The sequence below is a fragment of the Corvus hawaiiensis genome, chromosome 3 (genome assembly GCF_020740725.1).
Source record: "Corvus hawaiiensis isolate bCorHaw1 chromosome 3, bCorHaw1.pri.cur, whole genome shotgun sequence".
In the NCBI taxonomy this organism is placed as follows: Eukaryota; Metazoa; Chordata; class Aves; order Passeriformes; family Corvidae; genus Corvus; species Corvus hawaiiensis.
Genome location: NC_063215.1, coordinates 35,789,403 through 35,805,551, shown reverse-complemented (window position 1 = coordinate 35,805,551; position 16,149 = coordinate 35,789,403). Strand labels below are relative to the sequence as shown.

Genomic DNA, 16,149 nt, shown 5'->3' with positions numbered 1-16,149 from the left:
GCGGGGCCCGGGCGCCACGCGGCGGTCGATGCCCCGCCCGCCGCCGGTCACTGGTCGGTCCCGCCGCCTGTGGGCGTGGCCGCGCCGGCTCCGTGCGGGGCGCGCGGCGGCGGCTCCGGCGGGATTCCGTCCATCCCGCCCCGTGCATCCCGTCCCGTCCCGCCCCGTCCATCCCATCCCGTCCCGTCCCGTCCCGTCCCAGCCGGCGCGTCCGGACGCCATCGCCGCGGGGTCCCGAGGGAATCAGCCGTGCAGGCGGCGGCTGCTGGCGCCGCCCGTGAGGGAGCGTGTCCGTCTGGCCCCGCCCGGCCCGGCCTGGTGTCCGTCTCCCGGTCCGCACGGAGCTGCCGCCCGGGAGGAACATCCCGGGAGCACCGCTGGGGGTTTCCCTGCAAAGGCTTAGGGAGGCAGGACACGCTGCTTTTGGGCTCGGAAATCAGTGCAAGCAGCCGCGGCCGAACGCACTGGGCGGCTGATGTCACGGTGAGAAACGGGAAGCTCCCGCTGCGGGAACTTGTTAGGATCCCTGGATCCAGCCGACTGGGAATCGTGGCTCTCCTTGCCTCATCCGTGCATGATCTGCTTATATCTGATCACGCTCTGTTTATCCAGTGCGCTCCAGGGAGTGTAGAGACTCCTTCGCTGTGGTCGTGGTCCCCGCTGCGGTCCCGCCAAGAGATGGATGGGAGCGGCTAAAAGTCCCCGCCGGCTTCAGAACGTGAAACTGGTTGCAGTGACTTGTCTTCTCTCACTTCCATTTGTGCTTCCTTCTCTAGAAATGGATTCTGAAGCCCTCAGAAAGTACTCGGCATTGCACCCCAAGCCTGCCGGGCTGACCCTGCAGTATGGCACCGCTGGATTCCGCACCAAGGCCGAGCAGCTGGACCACATCATGTTCCGCATGGGCCTCCTGGCAGTCCTCAGGTCCAAAGCCGTGACAGCGACCATTGGCATCATGGTTACAGCGTCCCACAACCCTGAAGTAAGAACAGCCCTTTCCTTAAACGTGTGACCGGTTTGGTGGAATGATGTGAAGTGTTTTGGTAGAAGGGTGGAAAGATGTGATGAATTTGTTGGAATCAAAGCTCATCATAGCATTGAGAGACCAGATCCTGGAGATACTTGGACCTGCTTAAAGCATTTAGCCTGCTCCCTATAAATACAATCTCTGATCTATCTGAAGTTACCTTTTTCCCTGTACACACAAGTGGGATTTTTTCTCATGTGGAAATGGTGTAATGCAGAAAACATTTCATCCTGCAACGTAACTTTCTAATGTTGGGAAGCTAGGAGTAACCTTGAGAAGAGAGGAACCTTTGAGTAAAATCTGTAAGTTTTAAAAATAAACATGCAAATGCAGGGATTACAAATCAGGCATTTAGACTTCTGCTGCTGTGGAGCATTGCAGGTTATTAAAATCTCCCCTTATGTCATTTTAATGTCAAATGTGTTTCATACCGAAATTATGAGGGAGAAAGAGTTGGTTACTTAATAAGCTGGTTATCGTACTTTTTTGGGGGCTTGTTGGAGGTTTAATTAAACAGCTAAGTTTATTGCATCCCAGAATTTCTCTACTTTTAAAGAAACAGTATGACTGAACCATGTGTTGGCTGTCTTCAAAGAGGTTTTATTAGTTCCCCACTTTTAGACATACTTTGTTCTTTTGTTTTTCTACTAAGGAAGACAATGGTGTAAAGCTGGTTGATCCTCTTGGAGAAATGCTGCACCCTTCCTGGGAAGAGTATGCCACACAACTAGCAAATGCAGAGGAGCAAGAATTACAGAAAGTGATAACTGAGATCTGCCAAAAAGCAGCAGTGAACCTGCACAAAGATGCCTCGGTTTTTATTGGTAGAGACACCAGGTAGTTACAAAAGGCTGTAGATGTATCCTGCTCCTATGGAAGTGCCAGTGCTGTGTTCATGCTTTTGGGATGTTTTACTCTCTGGAGCCAGATTATGTTTTGTTTGTGGCTGAATTTATGATAACGGCAATAAGCAAAACTTCAATGCTGTTGCTATGTTAGCTTCCATGATAGCTACAAGAACTTCCTAGCACTGCTTCTGAACAGGATGCTTTATTGTGGTGTGGGGTGGTGAATTGTGTGGGTACTCTGTGATGTCCACCTGTGTCCAGCACTTTACGTGTGTTTGCAATCCCCGGGGGTGTTGGCTTTCAAACTTCGTTGGGAATTGCCTACAACAGAAAAAGGTATAGATTTCTTCACAGTGAGTCTAAATCTACTGGTAGGAAGCTTGTTGAGTCTTCCACATGGGCTTCCTTCCCAAGTCCATAGATAAATGCCTTTGCCAAGGTTATCAGCTGTACTTGTTTTCCAGGCCAAGCAGCAAGAAGCTGTCCCAATCAGTAATAGATGGTGTCCAGGTTCTAGGTGGTCAGTACCACGGTAGGTTGCACTTCTGCAATTCTAATCTCATTTCAAGTTTTTTTAATGCAAATATGACTCTTTTATGTAGCCCTAAAGCAATAGCCTAGACACATTTCCATTCTTGCTTGTAACAATCTTATTTCAGGGTAGTTGTATGGCTTTAATACAAGGGGGGCAGGGGAAGGTTACATTTTCATAAGAGAACTTGAAAAATTTCATTGTGTTTCCTGCACTGCATTTGTCTGTTTACTGTACAACTTTTAAGCAGCAATTAATTTGCAATTCTATTTCTGAATATTGTGCCTTTTGTTTCACGCTAGATTATGGTCTGGTGACAACACCACAGCTCCATTACATGGTCTGCTGTCAAAACACCCAAGGGCAGTATGGGAAAGCAACACTGGAAGGTTATTATGAAAAACTATCCAAAGCTTTTATGGAACTGATAAAACAGGTGAATAGTGGATGTTGTCTTCTTTGTGCAAATGTACAAAATTAATTAATCTCTTTTGTTTGTTAGCCTGTTAAGGCCTGAAGTTTTTAATTCAGCATGCTCTAGGTGTGGTTTCTCTAGGGTTAGAGTTCACTTTGCCCCTTCTTCCCTTGCGCTAAGTCTCACTGCTCTGGAGAGAGTCAGAGGCACCTGAAGATTGACTGTGCCAATGGAATAGGAGCCCTGAAACTATCAGAAATGAAGCCCTACTTTCCACAAGAGGTGCTAATTCACATATATAATGATGGAACCAAGGAGAAACTCAATCACTTATGTGGTGCAGATTTTGTGAAAGTTCACCAGAAACCACCTGGAGGTATGTAGTCTGTAATTTTATGTTGCTTTATCTCATCTCCAGGTCTGAAAGTGCAGGGTCTAGCAAGGGTGCACATTTTTGGGGAAGTAGACTCCCTGTTCCTTACTAAGTGACTGCATGAATGGTTCTCCTTGTGCAATGGAAAGAAGGAATAGCATGGCCAGATTTGGCATATCTCTAGTTTATGTTGCTCTAAACTGCTTGGAAGTGCACAGTATCTCTCTGACTGGCTGAAATATGTTTGACGGTCTCTTCTGAATGTTAAGGTGGCAGAGTCCAAAGATCAGTCAGGACTGGATTAATGTTATTTATTTTATGAAGAAACACTTTTCCGGTTCCTGCAGAAGGGCTGGGTTAATTAACAGCTTGGTGCCAGCAGCTGACTCATTGACATAAACCAGTGAGGAAATTATTCCAATCAATTTTTTGAGAAGTGTATAAAAGAAAACCCCTGAACTGGGAGAGCAGGCTGGTTTGGATATGAGATTATTTGAGACTAAACTGAGTTCTCCATTGGACAGCTGCCCTCTCACTGCAACTGCTGGCCAAATCTGAACACCAAGATATGGTGTTGTTTCTCCTTCCCACACTGCTTGTGTACTGGAGAAATGCAGTGCTGGGAGCAGCACAGGGGCAGCACCTGCTGGGGATGCATGCTTGTGCCTCACGTCTGGATCCTGGCTTTAACTGTGCCTGAGTAGAGTCATTTGTATGCAGACCTGTGCTCTGAAAAGAAAATATGTTTTCCTAATCACTCACTGAAATAAATTACTTGATTTTGTTTCTTTTCCTGACTTTAACTTGCATTTGTAACTCTGTGCACTAGGGCTGGACATGAAGCCCAATGAGAGATGCTGCTCATTTGATGGTGATGCAGATAGAATTGTTTATTACTATAAGGACACGGCTGGCCATTTTCACCTGATCGATGGAGATAAAATAGCAACTTTAATTAGTATCTTCCTAAAAGAACTTCTTGCCAAGGTAACTCTAACATATGAAATGAATGCTGGCATTTTAATTTTTAAAGTATGATATAGGCTAAGGAAGCTGTGTTCGTTGATACGTGGTCTCTCTACATCTACCTAAAGTGTAGCAGCTTTAAAAAGAGATCAATCCTGTACCTCACTGCTGTGGCCAAAAAGGGGTTTGGAAAGTCTAAGCTTGAAGGGCTGCTTCATCCAGACCCAAGAAAAATCAGTATGGGATATATAAAGGTTGAACAGAACTCATGTTGTTTTTAAACATACAGAAGTTCTCAGTGAGCTGGTGCCTCCCTCTGATGCCCAGGAGTTCTAAGTGTACATTTAACAGTTCTGATTATCCTTCCATTTATCCTCCTCATTTGGCTCTGTGCCTCTTGGACAGTAAAACTTGGCTTATTGGTTTGCTCAGGTGAAACAGAGCTTCAAGATGGCAGTGGTACAAACAGCATATGCCAATGGGAATTCCACACGCTACCTCCAGGAAACACTGAAGGTATTCTCCATGTTTTTCCTAGGTAGTTTACATTTGTTTATTTTAAAAGTAAATGCTACTGTAATATGATTGCTAGGAAAATTAAAATCAAGAAAAAATAAATTACTCTTTCAAACCTCCAGTAGTAACAAAATTCTTGGTGGCAAAGGAGACACAAGAGAGCAAAGCTTAAAAAATTATAGTCAGCTTTTATTAATTTAAAAAATGTTTAACAAAATCCCTTTATATTTCTCAAACAAATGAAGGACTTTATAACTTTGCAACCAAGTGAGTCAGTAAAGGCTCCTCGATACTGTGACAGTGATTGTTTCATTTTCTGCAGCAAGCTAAATGTTCAGGAATTGAGAGACAGTACTATTTCTGTTTGTATGTGAATCTAGTGTGTTCCCTCAAGCTATAAACGAAATTGGATTTTCCAAGGTTTGGAGTTTATGTCTTTATTTCTTTAATTAGCCTTTATTTACACAGGAATAAATGAAATCTTTTTTAATTGGGTCTGCAGAAATAGTGGAGCATTCTAGCTCTGGGGCCTCAGCAGCCATGAGACATGGGTTAGTTTGCAACAGTCCACTCAGTTGGCTGCTCAGTTCTGCCTTCTGAGGAGAGTGTGTAACCTTGTCATTCTCTGCACACCCTTGGGCTGCAGGTACCTGTGCACTGTGTCAAAACAGGAGTGAAACACTTGCACCACAAGGCCCAGGAGTTTGATGTGGGTGTTTATTTTGAGGCAAATGGACATGGCACAGTAAGTATGAGCATGTAATACATATGATCAGCCACTGTGTACAAAATTTTAGTTGAATTAGCCAGAGAAGGAGGTCTTTTCACTCTCTACCTAATTTCATAAACAAGACTTTTTCTCCTTGTTTGAAAACAGACTTGTTTACTCCTGTCTTTATCCCAGCATTGCCACCAGCTCCTCTGTGCTTTATGGGGGGATGGGAATTCATGGTAGCAAACATTAATGATGGCTATTTGGGTTTAGATGGTAAAAGTTTTTTCCTTGCTACTGCACAGATCCTGGTTTCATCTTGACAAGCTCTCATCTTTTTCCTCTAGGTGTTGTTTAGTAAAGCTGCTGAAACTAAAATACGACAACTGGTGAAAGAGGAGAAAGATGATGAAAAAAGAGAAGCAGCAAAGATGCTTGAAAACATGATTGACCTGATTAATCAGGTAAAAACAGAGAGAACTGAATCACAGTGTTGGCAGGGTTAGCCTGTTTGTGAGCTCCTGTCAGGCTGCTGCTGGGCGCTGCTGGAAGATTACTGATCAAATGCTGCCTCCCTGTCTTCACTGTGGACTGCTGCAGTGTTTTTCCCTCCCTATTGGCAGACTGTGGGCGATGCTGTCTCAGACATGCTGGTTATTGAAGCAATCCTGGCTCTGAAGGGTCTGACTGTGCAGCAGTGGGACGCTCTCTACACCGACCTTCCCAATCGGCTGCTCAAGGTCCAGGTGCGTTACCAGCCGCGCTGGCTCAGGCTACAACAGCCTCTGGGGGCCCTGCTCACAGCATCTTTTGCCTGCACATATTTTGATAAGCTTTATTTTAAAGCTGAAACACCATTAAAGGGCAGAAGTAGGGCAAAGAAGCTGGGAAAAAACACGGAGGAGGGACCAGAATTTCACTTGGACTAAAATAGAAATATGACTTTAAAAAATGATGAAATAATAGCCAGCTGTGTTAAGTGTAAAAATCTGACCAAAACTCTTCAAATTTTAACTTAAGAAGAAATTTTAACTTTCAAATTAGAAAAATCCTGTTTTTCTAAGGCCCCTGCCTGCTGGGCAGCTGGATTTTTCTTGCTGTGCCACTTTGTATAACTTGAATGTTACATAATGTTTCTTGCTTCTGTATGCTTTCCAACATTTAGACAGAGCTTGAGCAGAAGGTGCCATGTGGCAGCATTCCATTAGACACAGTAAGGAAGCTCTGGGCTCTAAACAAACCAGATGAAAGAGTTTAAGTTTCTATCTACTGGGGGAAGCTGTAGCTTCACTTCAATCTGACCAAGGAGGCATGTTCAGAACTGACCCTTTTTTTCAAACTGAGCAGCTGAGGCCTCTCAGGACTTGGTTAATAGATGCTGAGCAGGGATCCTGGGGACCCCAAGGGTTTGAGTAGCCCTTTATTAGCTCCCAGACTGAACTCTTCTCCAGGCAGCACAACATATCCAACCCTGAATTTCTGCCTTATCCTGTTTCTGATGCCACAGGTCGCAGACAGGCGTGTTATTGACACAACGGACGCAGAAAGGCGAGCACTGACACCCCCAGGGCTACAGGAGAAAATTGATGCCCTTGTGAAGAAGTACAAACTGTCAAGGGCATTTGTCCGTCCATCAGGAACAGAGGACGTTGTCAGAATCTATGCTGAAGCAGACACACAGGTCAGAGCTTAAACAACTCGTTTATGAGTGGGCTTTTTCATGTTAAACAATCTTCTGCTTAGCGGGGGGTGATGAAGGAAGTCTGTTTCCATACTTGTCATTTAATCACACTTAACTGCTAAATTTGGAAAAAAAGAGTGATCACAAAAAATCACTTTGGATTTTCTTTTATTTAGAAAAGCAATGTTTAATGTTCTCAATGTTCATCTTCAAAAGGAAAATATAAATGTTTATAAAGGCAGATTTAACACCAGATGATTTTGAAAAGACAAGCAGCCTTTGGAGAGCTCAGGGTTAAGAAGAAAATTACCAAAGCAGCCCCTAACTACACAATTTCATAAGAGGCAAAATAGAAAAAAAATTCTGGCTGCTGTTAAGTTAGGCCAGCTCTGAACTTAAAGGCAACAGCAAAAGTGGTCTTGCTCTCCCCACTTCACATGCTCCTACCTGCTGCTCTCTGCCAGTATGATGGCAATGGCTGATGGAGCAATATAGGGAACACAGCATTTGCAGGAAAATGCTTGCCTTAATATCACATATTTGCTCTATTCTTCTCATGCTGACAGCAGCATAACTAACTTTTCCAACATTCCACAGGAGAATGCAGATGCCCTCGCCCATGAAGTGAGCCTGGCTGTTTTCCACCTCGCTGGTGGAAAAGGAGCACCACCCCAGCCTATATAACGAATGGCAGTTAAAGCACACAACTTCCCTTATCTTTTAATATTACCTTTTTTACCATGTGCTGCTGTACACATAGCCAACACTTCCTGGGAGTAGCAAGGATTGATCAGAGCTGAGTGGAATATTCCTCCGCTTATTCTTAACCTCCTTTAGCAACTTACCTCTTAATGAGATGCTCTTGCTGTTGAATGTTGCCCTCCCCGAGTTTGTCTAACTTCTTGACAGGCCATGGCCGTGTCCAGAAGGAATTCTGCCCCTCCCTGCCCCAGCTTCGTTCATCATCACATTGTGCCTGAAATCCAGCTCCCCCTTCCCTCAGAGCACTGGCCATGGCTGCATGACCTGAGCTCTGCTGTGACTATGCTCACAGTGGCTGCAGTGCAATGGCTGCTGCAGGAACATCATCCCCACTTCCCCCAGTAGCCCAGTCGTCTGTGGGCAAACAGTGTAAGACAGAGGCTGTCACTAGACTTCAGATTCACTTCACCTCATTTTGAGGGGGAAACAATATAATGAAAAAGAATATTTGCTAATAATAATTATTGCAATTTTATCTTCATTAGATACTTTATGAGATTATTTAGAAAGTGATTTGTAGTAATAGAATTTATAATCACACTCGAGAGGGAAGGGACAGAGACAATTTTGTCTTCTGTGGCCTTAACTGCTCCCCAGCTCCATGAAGGGGCTGGGCCAACAGAATGCAATGTTTTATACACACCAGTATCCTCCTTGGCATACTTTGGTTCAGGGTGTCTACCTCTGACAAACAGTTCATTGTAGTCCTGTATTAACTCCAGCCATAATATAATTCTACAGGTTATTAAATAAGCACAAGTTTCAATAGATTAAAAAAAAAAAAAAAAAAGAAGACAAAAATAAACTGGAAACAAATTGAAAAAATGTGCACCTTGTATTTTTTTTTCATTTTTTTTTAAAGACAGAACTCAAGACAACAAAACATTTACTGTAAATAGTAGGCACCATAATCAATATGAGCCACCAATATTTAAACTTGATTCAGGCCACATCCAGAGCTTCTCTTATTTACAAATATTTAACTTAAATACAACATTAAGTATTCATTACATACAAAATAAGAAAAGAATACTATACAACTGGGAAAGATACAGTATTTCATTTAAATAGTTACACTACATATAGGCTGAGTAGTACCGGTTTGGTTCATGATTTTATGACGCCTTCAAGAAAATCTTTCTCAACCATTTCTTCTATCTTCTGTCTTGCTTTGCTGGAGAAGGTCTTGAGGTTCTCCATTTTTATGTCCTTACTTGGAAAACAGTTTGGGTAAAGGACAGGGCTCCCTGAGTGTCCAACACATCTGCTTGTGACTTTGCTGTTAAAAACTTGGCTGAGTACATTGAAGAAAGGCAAAAGCTGCTCAATGCTGCGAACGGTGTAGATGGTTAAAAGCAAGTGACCTGGTTCCCAGCTTAATGTTTTCCCTGAGCCATCCTCCTCCGGGTTTTTCTGCAAATACAGAGACATGGGAAATAATACAGGACAAAACAGGAAAAGCACAGGTAAAAACAAAAGACTAATGTACAATATAGTACTTTTCTAAAGCCAAAAAAAATTTGTCCTATCCACAAAACACACAAATGCTGAAGTGTAGCTTCCAAAGCAGGTCCTCTGCTCCCCCTCACCATGCCCTGCAGAGGCAGTGGCTAGCAGTGTACAGGTGGCAGTCAGCTGATGCTAATGGAGGAGTTGCAGTGGGTATTCGAGTCCAACATCTCAGCCCAGGGCTGTCCCAAAGCAAGGCAGCTGCCAGCATGCAGCGCTGTGGAGCTGCTCCTGGGCAGCACCCCGTGGGACAACACAAATGGCCCAAGCTGGTGACAGCTGGAAGTTGTGAGCTACTTCAGCTGCTTTCCAAAGCAGTTTCCTCTCTGGTGACACACACACACTTCACCAGCTGATACCACCACCATCAGTGATGATAAACCCCAGAGGAGGTTAAAATAGATACAAAGCATTTTCACTTTGCAGCTTGAGTTCAGACTTTTAGGGAAGAGCAAAAAGCAATGCTGTTTTTAGTATCACAAATAACACAAATGGACCTTCTGAGAAACACCTGAAGTTGTTCTCAAAGGAAAATGGCTCAGTTACTCATTGCGTATTCTCAGAAAAACTCAATTATGTTCCTTCCATTTCATGGGGGGAATTTCAAAGGAAAGAATTTCGAGAACCCCACAAGCGAAGGCAGCAGTCACACACCAGATGCTCACCAGCAGCAGCACACTGCTGTAACCCTGCTTAGGGCTGCCTTAAATATCTGCATACTGAAAGACCTGAGCACCAACATCCAGGTTCTCATATGGTTCTTCCCTATTTCTGTTATCTGAGTCAAAAACCATACTCAGATCTAGACAGTAAGGTACTATCACCACTGGAAACACCTTGTTTGTACTGTTACTGACAAACCAGTGCAGAGAGCTTGTACCATAAAGTAGAATTCCAGCAATACTGGATTTTATTCTGCAAGGAAGAAGAAAAGAAGCACAAAGGCCTCACCAAGAAGAGCCACCTGTGGATCCACCCTGACCAGCACCTCTGTCCCACTGCCCTGGCAGTGCCCGTGGCCAAGGCAGGGGGTCCACTTGGTAATGAAAGAAGAATGAAGGGGAAAGGACAGCAGTGGGAGCAGAGCATGAGGTAAGGATCACTGACTGCACAGCCTTTGAGCAAATAGATTGTTTTCAAGACATGATACTTAAACAAATACAGTTTTTTCCCTTTAAATTAAGCAACTGTCCTGCAGCTGAGGAGCCTACAGGGCACTATTTCACAAACCCCAATTAGGTCTAAATTCAATATGAACGTATCTGGTGGCTTGGCTCCCTGCCACAGGAGATCACTATTTTAGCTTTACAAGTCTTCTAAAAGAAAGGGTCACACTGAACCACAGCAAAGGGAAGACTAAATTTCCAACACAGAATGAGTTGTTGATGCCTCCTTCTTTAAATGAGGCTACTGATTTTTAGAGTTTCTCCTTAAGAAACTTCTCATTGTATTCACAGGGAAGTTTCTTCCATACTATTTCTGTACCATGCTTAGCATTACCCAGCGGGGAGCAGGGAGTGCCCCCAGCATGCAGCGTCTGTGTCACACAGCAGCCAACCAAATGGGGTGCATGTGCAAATACCAACTCTGAGCAATGAAATACAACCTGTCCAAGCCATTTCCTCATGGCACTATTGGCTAAGCAAACACCACTAATTCCATGGATGCTTAAAACAACAGTTAATTTGATGGAGACCAACCAGGGACTGTGTGTTTCACACCTGCAGTTTGACAAAAATTATGATTTAATTTTACAATGATTTGCAATCATAATTCTTCTTAGAACTAACATTAACTTTTAGTAATTTATTTCATATAGGAAACCAACTCTAAAAAGTTTTCCTTTTGTTAAATTAAAGTTATCTGTAAAAATAAGGGTCCTTATGGTCCTTTCACCTCAAAAATCTCTCAGCTTTGTTCTATAACAAATCTGATCTCTCTTACTTCTTACTGAATGCTAAATAGTGTCCAGGACCTTGAGGTGATGGTATTATTATGGCAAGCTTGTTTTGCAACTCAAGCATCAAAGGCCACCCTCACCTGATGCTTGGCCATCTCCATTCCCTCCAAAACCACCGTCTTAAAGTCCTCCTGTTTGTCCTGTGGAAGGAAAGAGGAGAACTTTCAGACTGCATTTCATATATGAAAATAATACTTTGCCGTGAAGGCCGTGCAGTTGCTTGGTTGGGTGCTGTGCTTCAGCTAGAAAAATCACCCACCCCGACGAGTCCATGATCCAGAAATGGCAGACTCAAGCTAGTATGGCCAAGACACTATTAGACAAAAACAGCACTGCCACTTTGTGCCTCTGTTTATTTCCAGCACTGCTGAAGGAGGTTTTTCAGAACATTTCCCTCAGATAACAGAGCTTGAGCAACACCATACTACATGAATCTAAACATGAGTCAGAATGCCATGAAGGAAAATTAAGATCCACTCCATTTTTCTCAGTTATTTTCTAGGAAAACCCCACAGCTATATGTAACAGTATTCTCCTCTGCATAAAGAAGAAATGGCCTGAAGTCAATATTCATTAGCTCATGTTTATCTCATCATCATACACCTACCTATGGTTCAGTGTGCAACTGCTGCCATGACTAGGGGGTTCCAGAAATTCCAGGAAGTTTTCTGAATTCTTGAAGCATACTATGGGAGTCCTGACTTCAGGCATCTATCTCAGCATACAGTACTTACCAGCAGCATGTGTATTTATAAATCACATATGATGTATAAATTCATGTGCAGATATTACCTGGAGTGTGACAATTTTCTAAACTGAGACTACACTGAACACCAGGGTTAGAGGCTATGCCTGAGGAGCAGCCACTTAAAACTCATTACTCCTTTATACATACAAGAAGATAAATTTAGTCTCATCTTCATGGTTCAAAAATGGTAAAATGCAGAATGCAGATATGCTTCAGATAGTAGTTTTATCCGCCATAATTGTGAGCCTTACTTCAATAGTTCAGATCTGCCTGCAACTAAGTTATCCTTAAATTTAATGTAGCCACTTGTATCTCAGCAGTAGTTTCTTTACTCACTGGAGACATTACAGACTGTAAATGCAGTAGCTACAGCAAGCTACCAGAGAGAAACCTGAGAATAAAACTTCAAAACTTTCTGCCATTTGGCTTTGCACTTCCTCCCTGCTTCCCCAGCTCACCCAGCAACATTTCCCAGTGAACTGCCTGTCCAGGAGGGCTCTGTCCTCACAGCAGGAGCAGCAAAATATCTGACAGCAATGTTCTTACTTTGTGGCAGCAGAAGGGATCTCCTGGGGACAGGGCTTGGGCAGCTTCCATCAGCTTCATCAGCAGATCAGGCCTCCAACCCCACAAACTGGGGGATTAATACACCCCATGCACCAGCATAATGACAACGCTAACTCTGCTCCCACTCTACAAACCGTGCAGCCAAGATTTCCCCAGAACTGTCTCTACTGATCTCTGCCACCTTCTGCTCATCACAGTCCCAAGGTCTGCTTAGTCTCAACACTCTTGGTTCTGTCATGTTTAGAAATGCAACAGTTTTTTAAATATTTGTTATTAACAAAACTGGTTTTCTACTTGAAAAAGTAGGTAGTCAGACTAGTATCTACATATATGACCAGCTGACAGTGATTTTATATTAAAATATATTAGATAAAGGAGTATATTTTACTTTTTATTTAAATAATACTTTTGATTTAGAAATGCAAAGTCAGTGATCATAATCATTTTGACCATAGCAGGTTATGAATTTTTCTGTTGTCTGATTAATTTTGGGGCTTTTTTGTTTGGTTTGGGCCTTGGTTTCTTTGTTTGTTTGACTTGTTTTCTATACTTACATGTGGTTTTTGCCTGATGTTGACTTGAGATTACTCCAGCTGGAATCTACACCAGAAAAAAATCCTTTCCCCTCTTAATTGTTAAAAAAATTTACAATATACAAGAACCACAGACTGTTGTGAGCCATTGTACATGAAACTTTTCAGTGAAAAGCAAAAGAAGAAAGCAACACACCTTTGCTTTTTTTCGCAGCAGCTTTGCCAGACGCACCACATAGGGTTTGAATTCCCTCTGATGTGTTCCTTGTCTTCGTACTTCCAAGCCCGAATCATCTGATGCTTCTGGAATAAAAGCCCAACGATACCTGCCATGAGATAACACAAACAGACGTTATCCTCACTGAACATGCAGGCTTTTCTGATCAATCAAAGATATGAATGGATGAGGAAATCTAGTGAAGTATCAGAGAAGGAGGGAGGAAAAAAGAAACCCAAGTCAACCCTCACAAGAACACATTAGTCTTTGACAACAAAGAATAAGAAAAGCACTTTCTGAAAAGCAAGAGGTAACATGATCTTATCTTTTCCCTTTAGAGTATCTTATTTAAGGATGCCAAGAACAAGATAAGGCAGAGAAGCTAAAACCAGTAGTATTCACATCCTCACTGTGTGCAAGAGAACTGAAAGCAGTTCTGAATCATAAAATACATGTTGCTTAAGTTTTGCTGCGTATTTGCAATATGTACACACAAAATGTTCTCAATATACCATGCTGATAATAAAAACTCATTTATTTTACCCATTCCTAGCCCAGTGAGACCAAGTGGACCATTCTGTTACCTGTGCCTTGCTGCACTGCAAGGACTGGCTACTTGTACTATAAACTACAAAGGAAATAAAAGTTTCTGTTGTTAAAACTTCAATTCAAGCCTCCATGAGAACTGCACAGTAAACAGTATGACTATTCAGCATATATTGTCTTTCCAGAAATGACAGTAATGACCTAAATAAAATGAGGTTGGCTAATAACAAGGATTAGGACAGCTTGGAGAACTGGGCAAGAACTATGAGCTACGTCCCCAGAAAATAAGTGAAAAAGCCTTCAACATTAGATTTAGAAATGCTACAGGGCACACCCTGACACAGTGTGTACAAATCCTTCCAGCCTCTAACCCACATGAGTGTCTTTAAACTACAGGATAATTAGGGGTGACCAAATGTCTACAGAGCTGTGCCAGGGCAGGAGCCCTCACAGAGTCACTAGTGTGCAGTGTAAAGGAAGAGACAAGACACCTTCTTTTGTCCTTTGTGGCCTCTCATTCCCAGGATTTCCAGCAAATACCAGTTGTTCTGCATTCATTTTTTTCCAGTGGAACAGGATTGCAGAGGCATCGAAGAAGCAGCTTGCACACATGCCTACTACTGACCAATAAAAACCTATGGGATCCCCTTTTTAAGGAGGTTTGTTGCCACCTCTTCCAAACAGACTGTGCAACAGTAATTTAAGATCTGATCTCATGCATTACTCACTGAGATGGGTGGGTGTATTTTGAGTTCTTAGGCATTACTGCAACTAAATACTTTAAAAATAAAATACTTGAATAAATCACTACTACTGATGATCTCTCAAGTGTGGCAAATCTCTTGCCACAGGCTAAATCAAACCAGCTTGAGCTAATTTGATGTGCAGCATCATTTGCCCTGGGGGCCACTCAGGTACTGTGAGGGAACAAACTATGGGCTGTGCTGGCTGTCCAAAGAAAGAAGGGAAACAGAAAGCCAAAGACTTTTTTATACACTGGAATTTTACCAAGAGGCATGGAGAAACATCCAAAAACTTAAATGACAATGTCTTCTACTCACATCTGAAATTGAGGCAGGTTTTCAGATGGTAAAGCTAGAGCCAAGTCCAGAAATTTGCAAGCAGACAAATACAGGTTCAACCACCTCTGGCTGTTGTAGGATGTGGAAAAACCATTGCCGCCTGTATAAGTTGTCTCCAAACCAGCAACAGATGGGCCAGAAGTTCTAAAATATATTATTGCAGGGAAGTGAGTCATAACAACCTTCTGCCACAATGAAAACTTGATTTTTCTTACTTGCCTTTACAAACACACAACTCTTTATTTACCAGCATAATCCTGAATTCATAAATCAAATCCAAACACAAGGCTGTGCTATGAGTGCAGTTCTGTATGCATATATATGTGATAAAATGTCAATATAAAATAAATTTGTTGTACTGTATCTTGTTCCCAGATATTCAAATTAGAGAAAGTTTAAAATTGCCAGTCATGTTGATATTACTTTATTTGAGGGGAAAACCCTCCAAATACACAAAGAGAACCTAGGAAAAAAGTGAGCAAAACTTGGGCAAATAACTCTGGCTCATTTGAGAAATCTGCCTCTGCTGCTAGCATTGACTAAAATTGGATCACACTGTACAGAAGGTAGGTGAGATAAAAGTGGATAACAAAAAAAGAAAAATTATCTACCTCACTTTTCTAATACTAGAAGAAACAATGCTTTTATTTAGACAAAAGTGCATCAGTCTTACTTAGAATAAGTGTATGACACAGAAAAGGTATAAGCCATGCCATGCATAATTTAATTGCAGCAGCACTGTCATTTTAGTCAGGCAGACACTGTAAGAACTCAGACACTTGTATTATACAATTTACCTTAGTGACTTATGAGCAATCTGACAGCAGGACTTCGTTTTGTCCTGAACAGTCTGTCCCTGGTACTGCAGTCAGACTGAACTACCCTTTACTTGTCCTTCTAATTTGAGCTCAACAACTCTAAGACAAATTATTCTGAAGAATGACTCAACTCCCCATCAGCATACCAAGGGATTTTTACAAAGTTTAACAAGCAGGAAATTTATGCATTTACCTGGAAATATCTTCATCAGCAGTGAGCTCCTGTTCCATCAGTAAAAACACTTGCACCTGAAGATCAAATGCTACATTTTAATACCATTTTTAATGGTGACTCAGGAAAACACTATAGGAAGGCCTAAGTAATAAGCCTTAGACA

The 16,149-nt window shown here is 42.4% G+C and overlaps 2 protein-coding genes across 8 annotated transcripts in view; one reads left to right on the top strand and one right to left on the bottom strand.

Moving 5' to 3' along the window:
- Positions 1-129: 129 nt before the first annotated feature.
- Positions 130-8,293, top strand: PGM3 (phosphoglucomutase 3). Its single transcript, XM_048296180.1, has 13 exons — positions 130-483; positions 777-982; positions 1,680-1,864; positions 2,340-2,407; positions 2,710-2,843; positions 3,003-3,198; positions 4,025-4,182; positions 4,594-4,677; positions 5,324-5,422; positions 5,737-5,853; positions 6,013-6,135; positions 6,897-7,070; positions 7,668-8,293. The coding sequence occupies exons 2-13, from the start codon at positions 779-781 to the stop codon at positions 7,752-7,754; spliced, it is 1,629 nt and encodes a 542-aa protein (XP_048152137.1). The 5' UTR covers positions 130-483; positions 777-778; the 3' UTR covers positions 7,755-8,293.
- Positions 8,294-8,648: 355 nt separating this feature from the next.
- DOP1A (DOP1 leucine zipper like protein A) overlaps positions 8,649-16,149 on the bottom strand; it is a 60,649-nt gene continuing 53,148 nt past the window's right edge. For 4 of the 7 annotated variants that reach the window (XM_048296171.1, XM_048296173.1, XM_048296172.1 and 1 more), the window contains 5 exons: positions 16,006-16,061; positions 14,974-15,138; positions 13,346-13,475; positions 11,382-11,441; positions 8,649-9,245 (listed from right to left, as the gene is read on the bottom strand). In XM_048296171.1, the coding sequence (XP_048152128.1) occupies positions 8,940-9,245; positions 11,382-11,441; positions 13,346-13,475; positions 14,974-15,138; positions 16,006-16,061 (717 nt within the window). In that variant the 3' untranslated portion in view covers positions 8,649-8,939. The remainder of the gene's footprint in view (positions 9,246-11,381; positions 11,442-13,345; positions 13,476-14,973; positions 15,139-16,005; positions 16,062-16,149) is intronic. The other 3 variants (XM_048296174.1, XM_048296179.1, XM_048296178.1) reach the window with 1 other exon arrangement.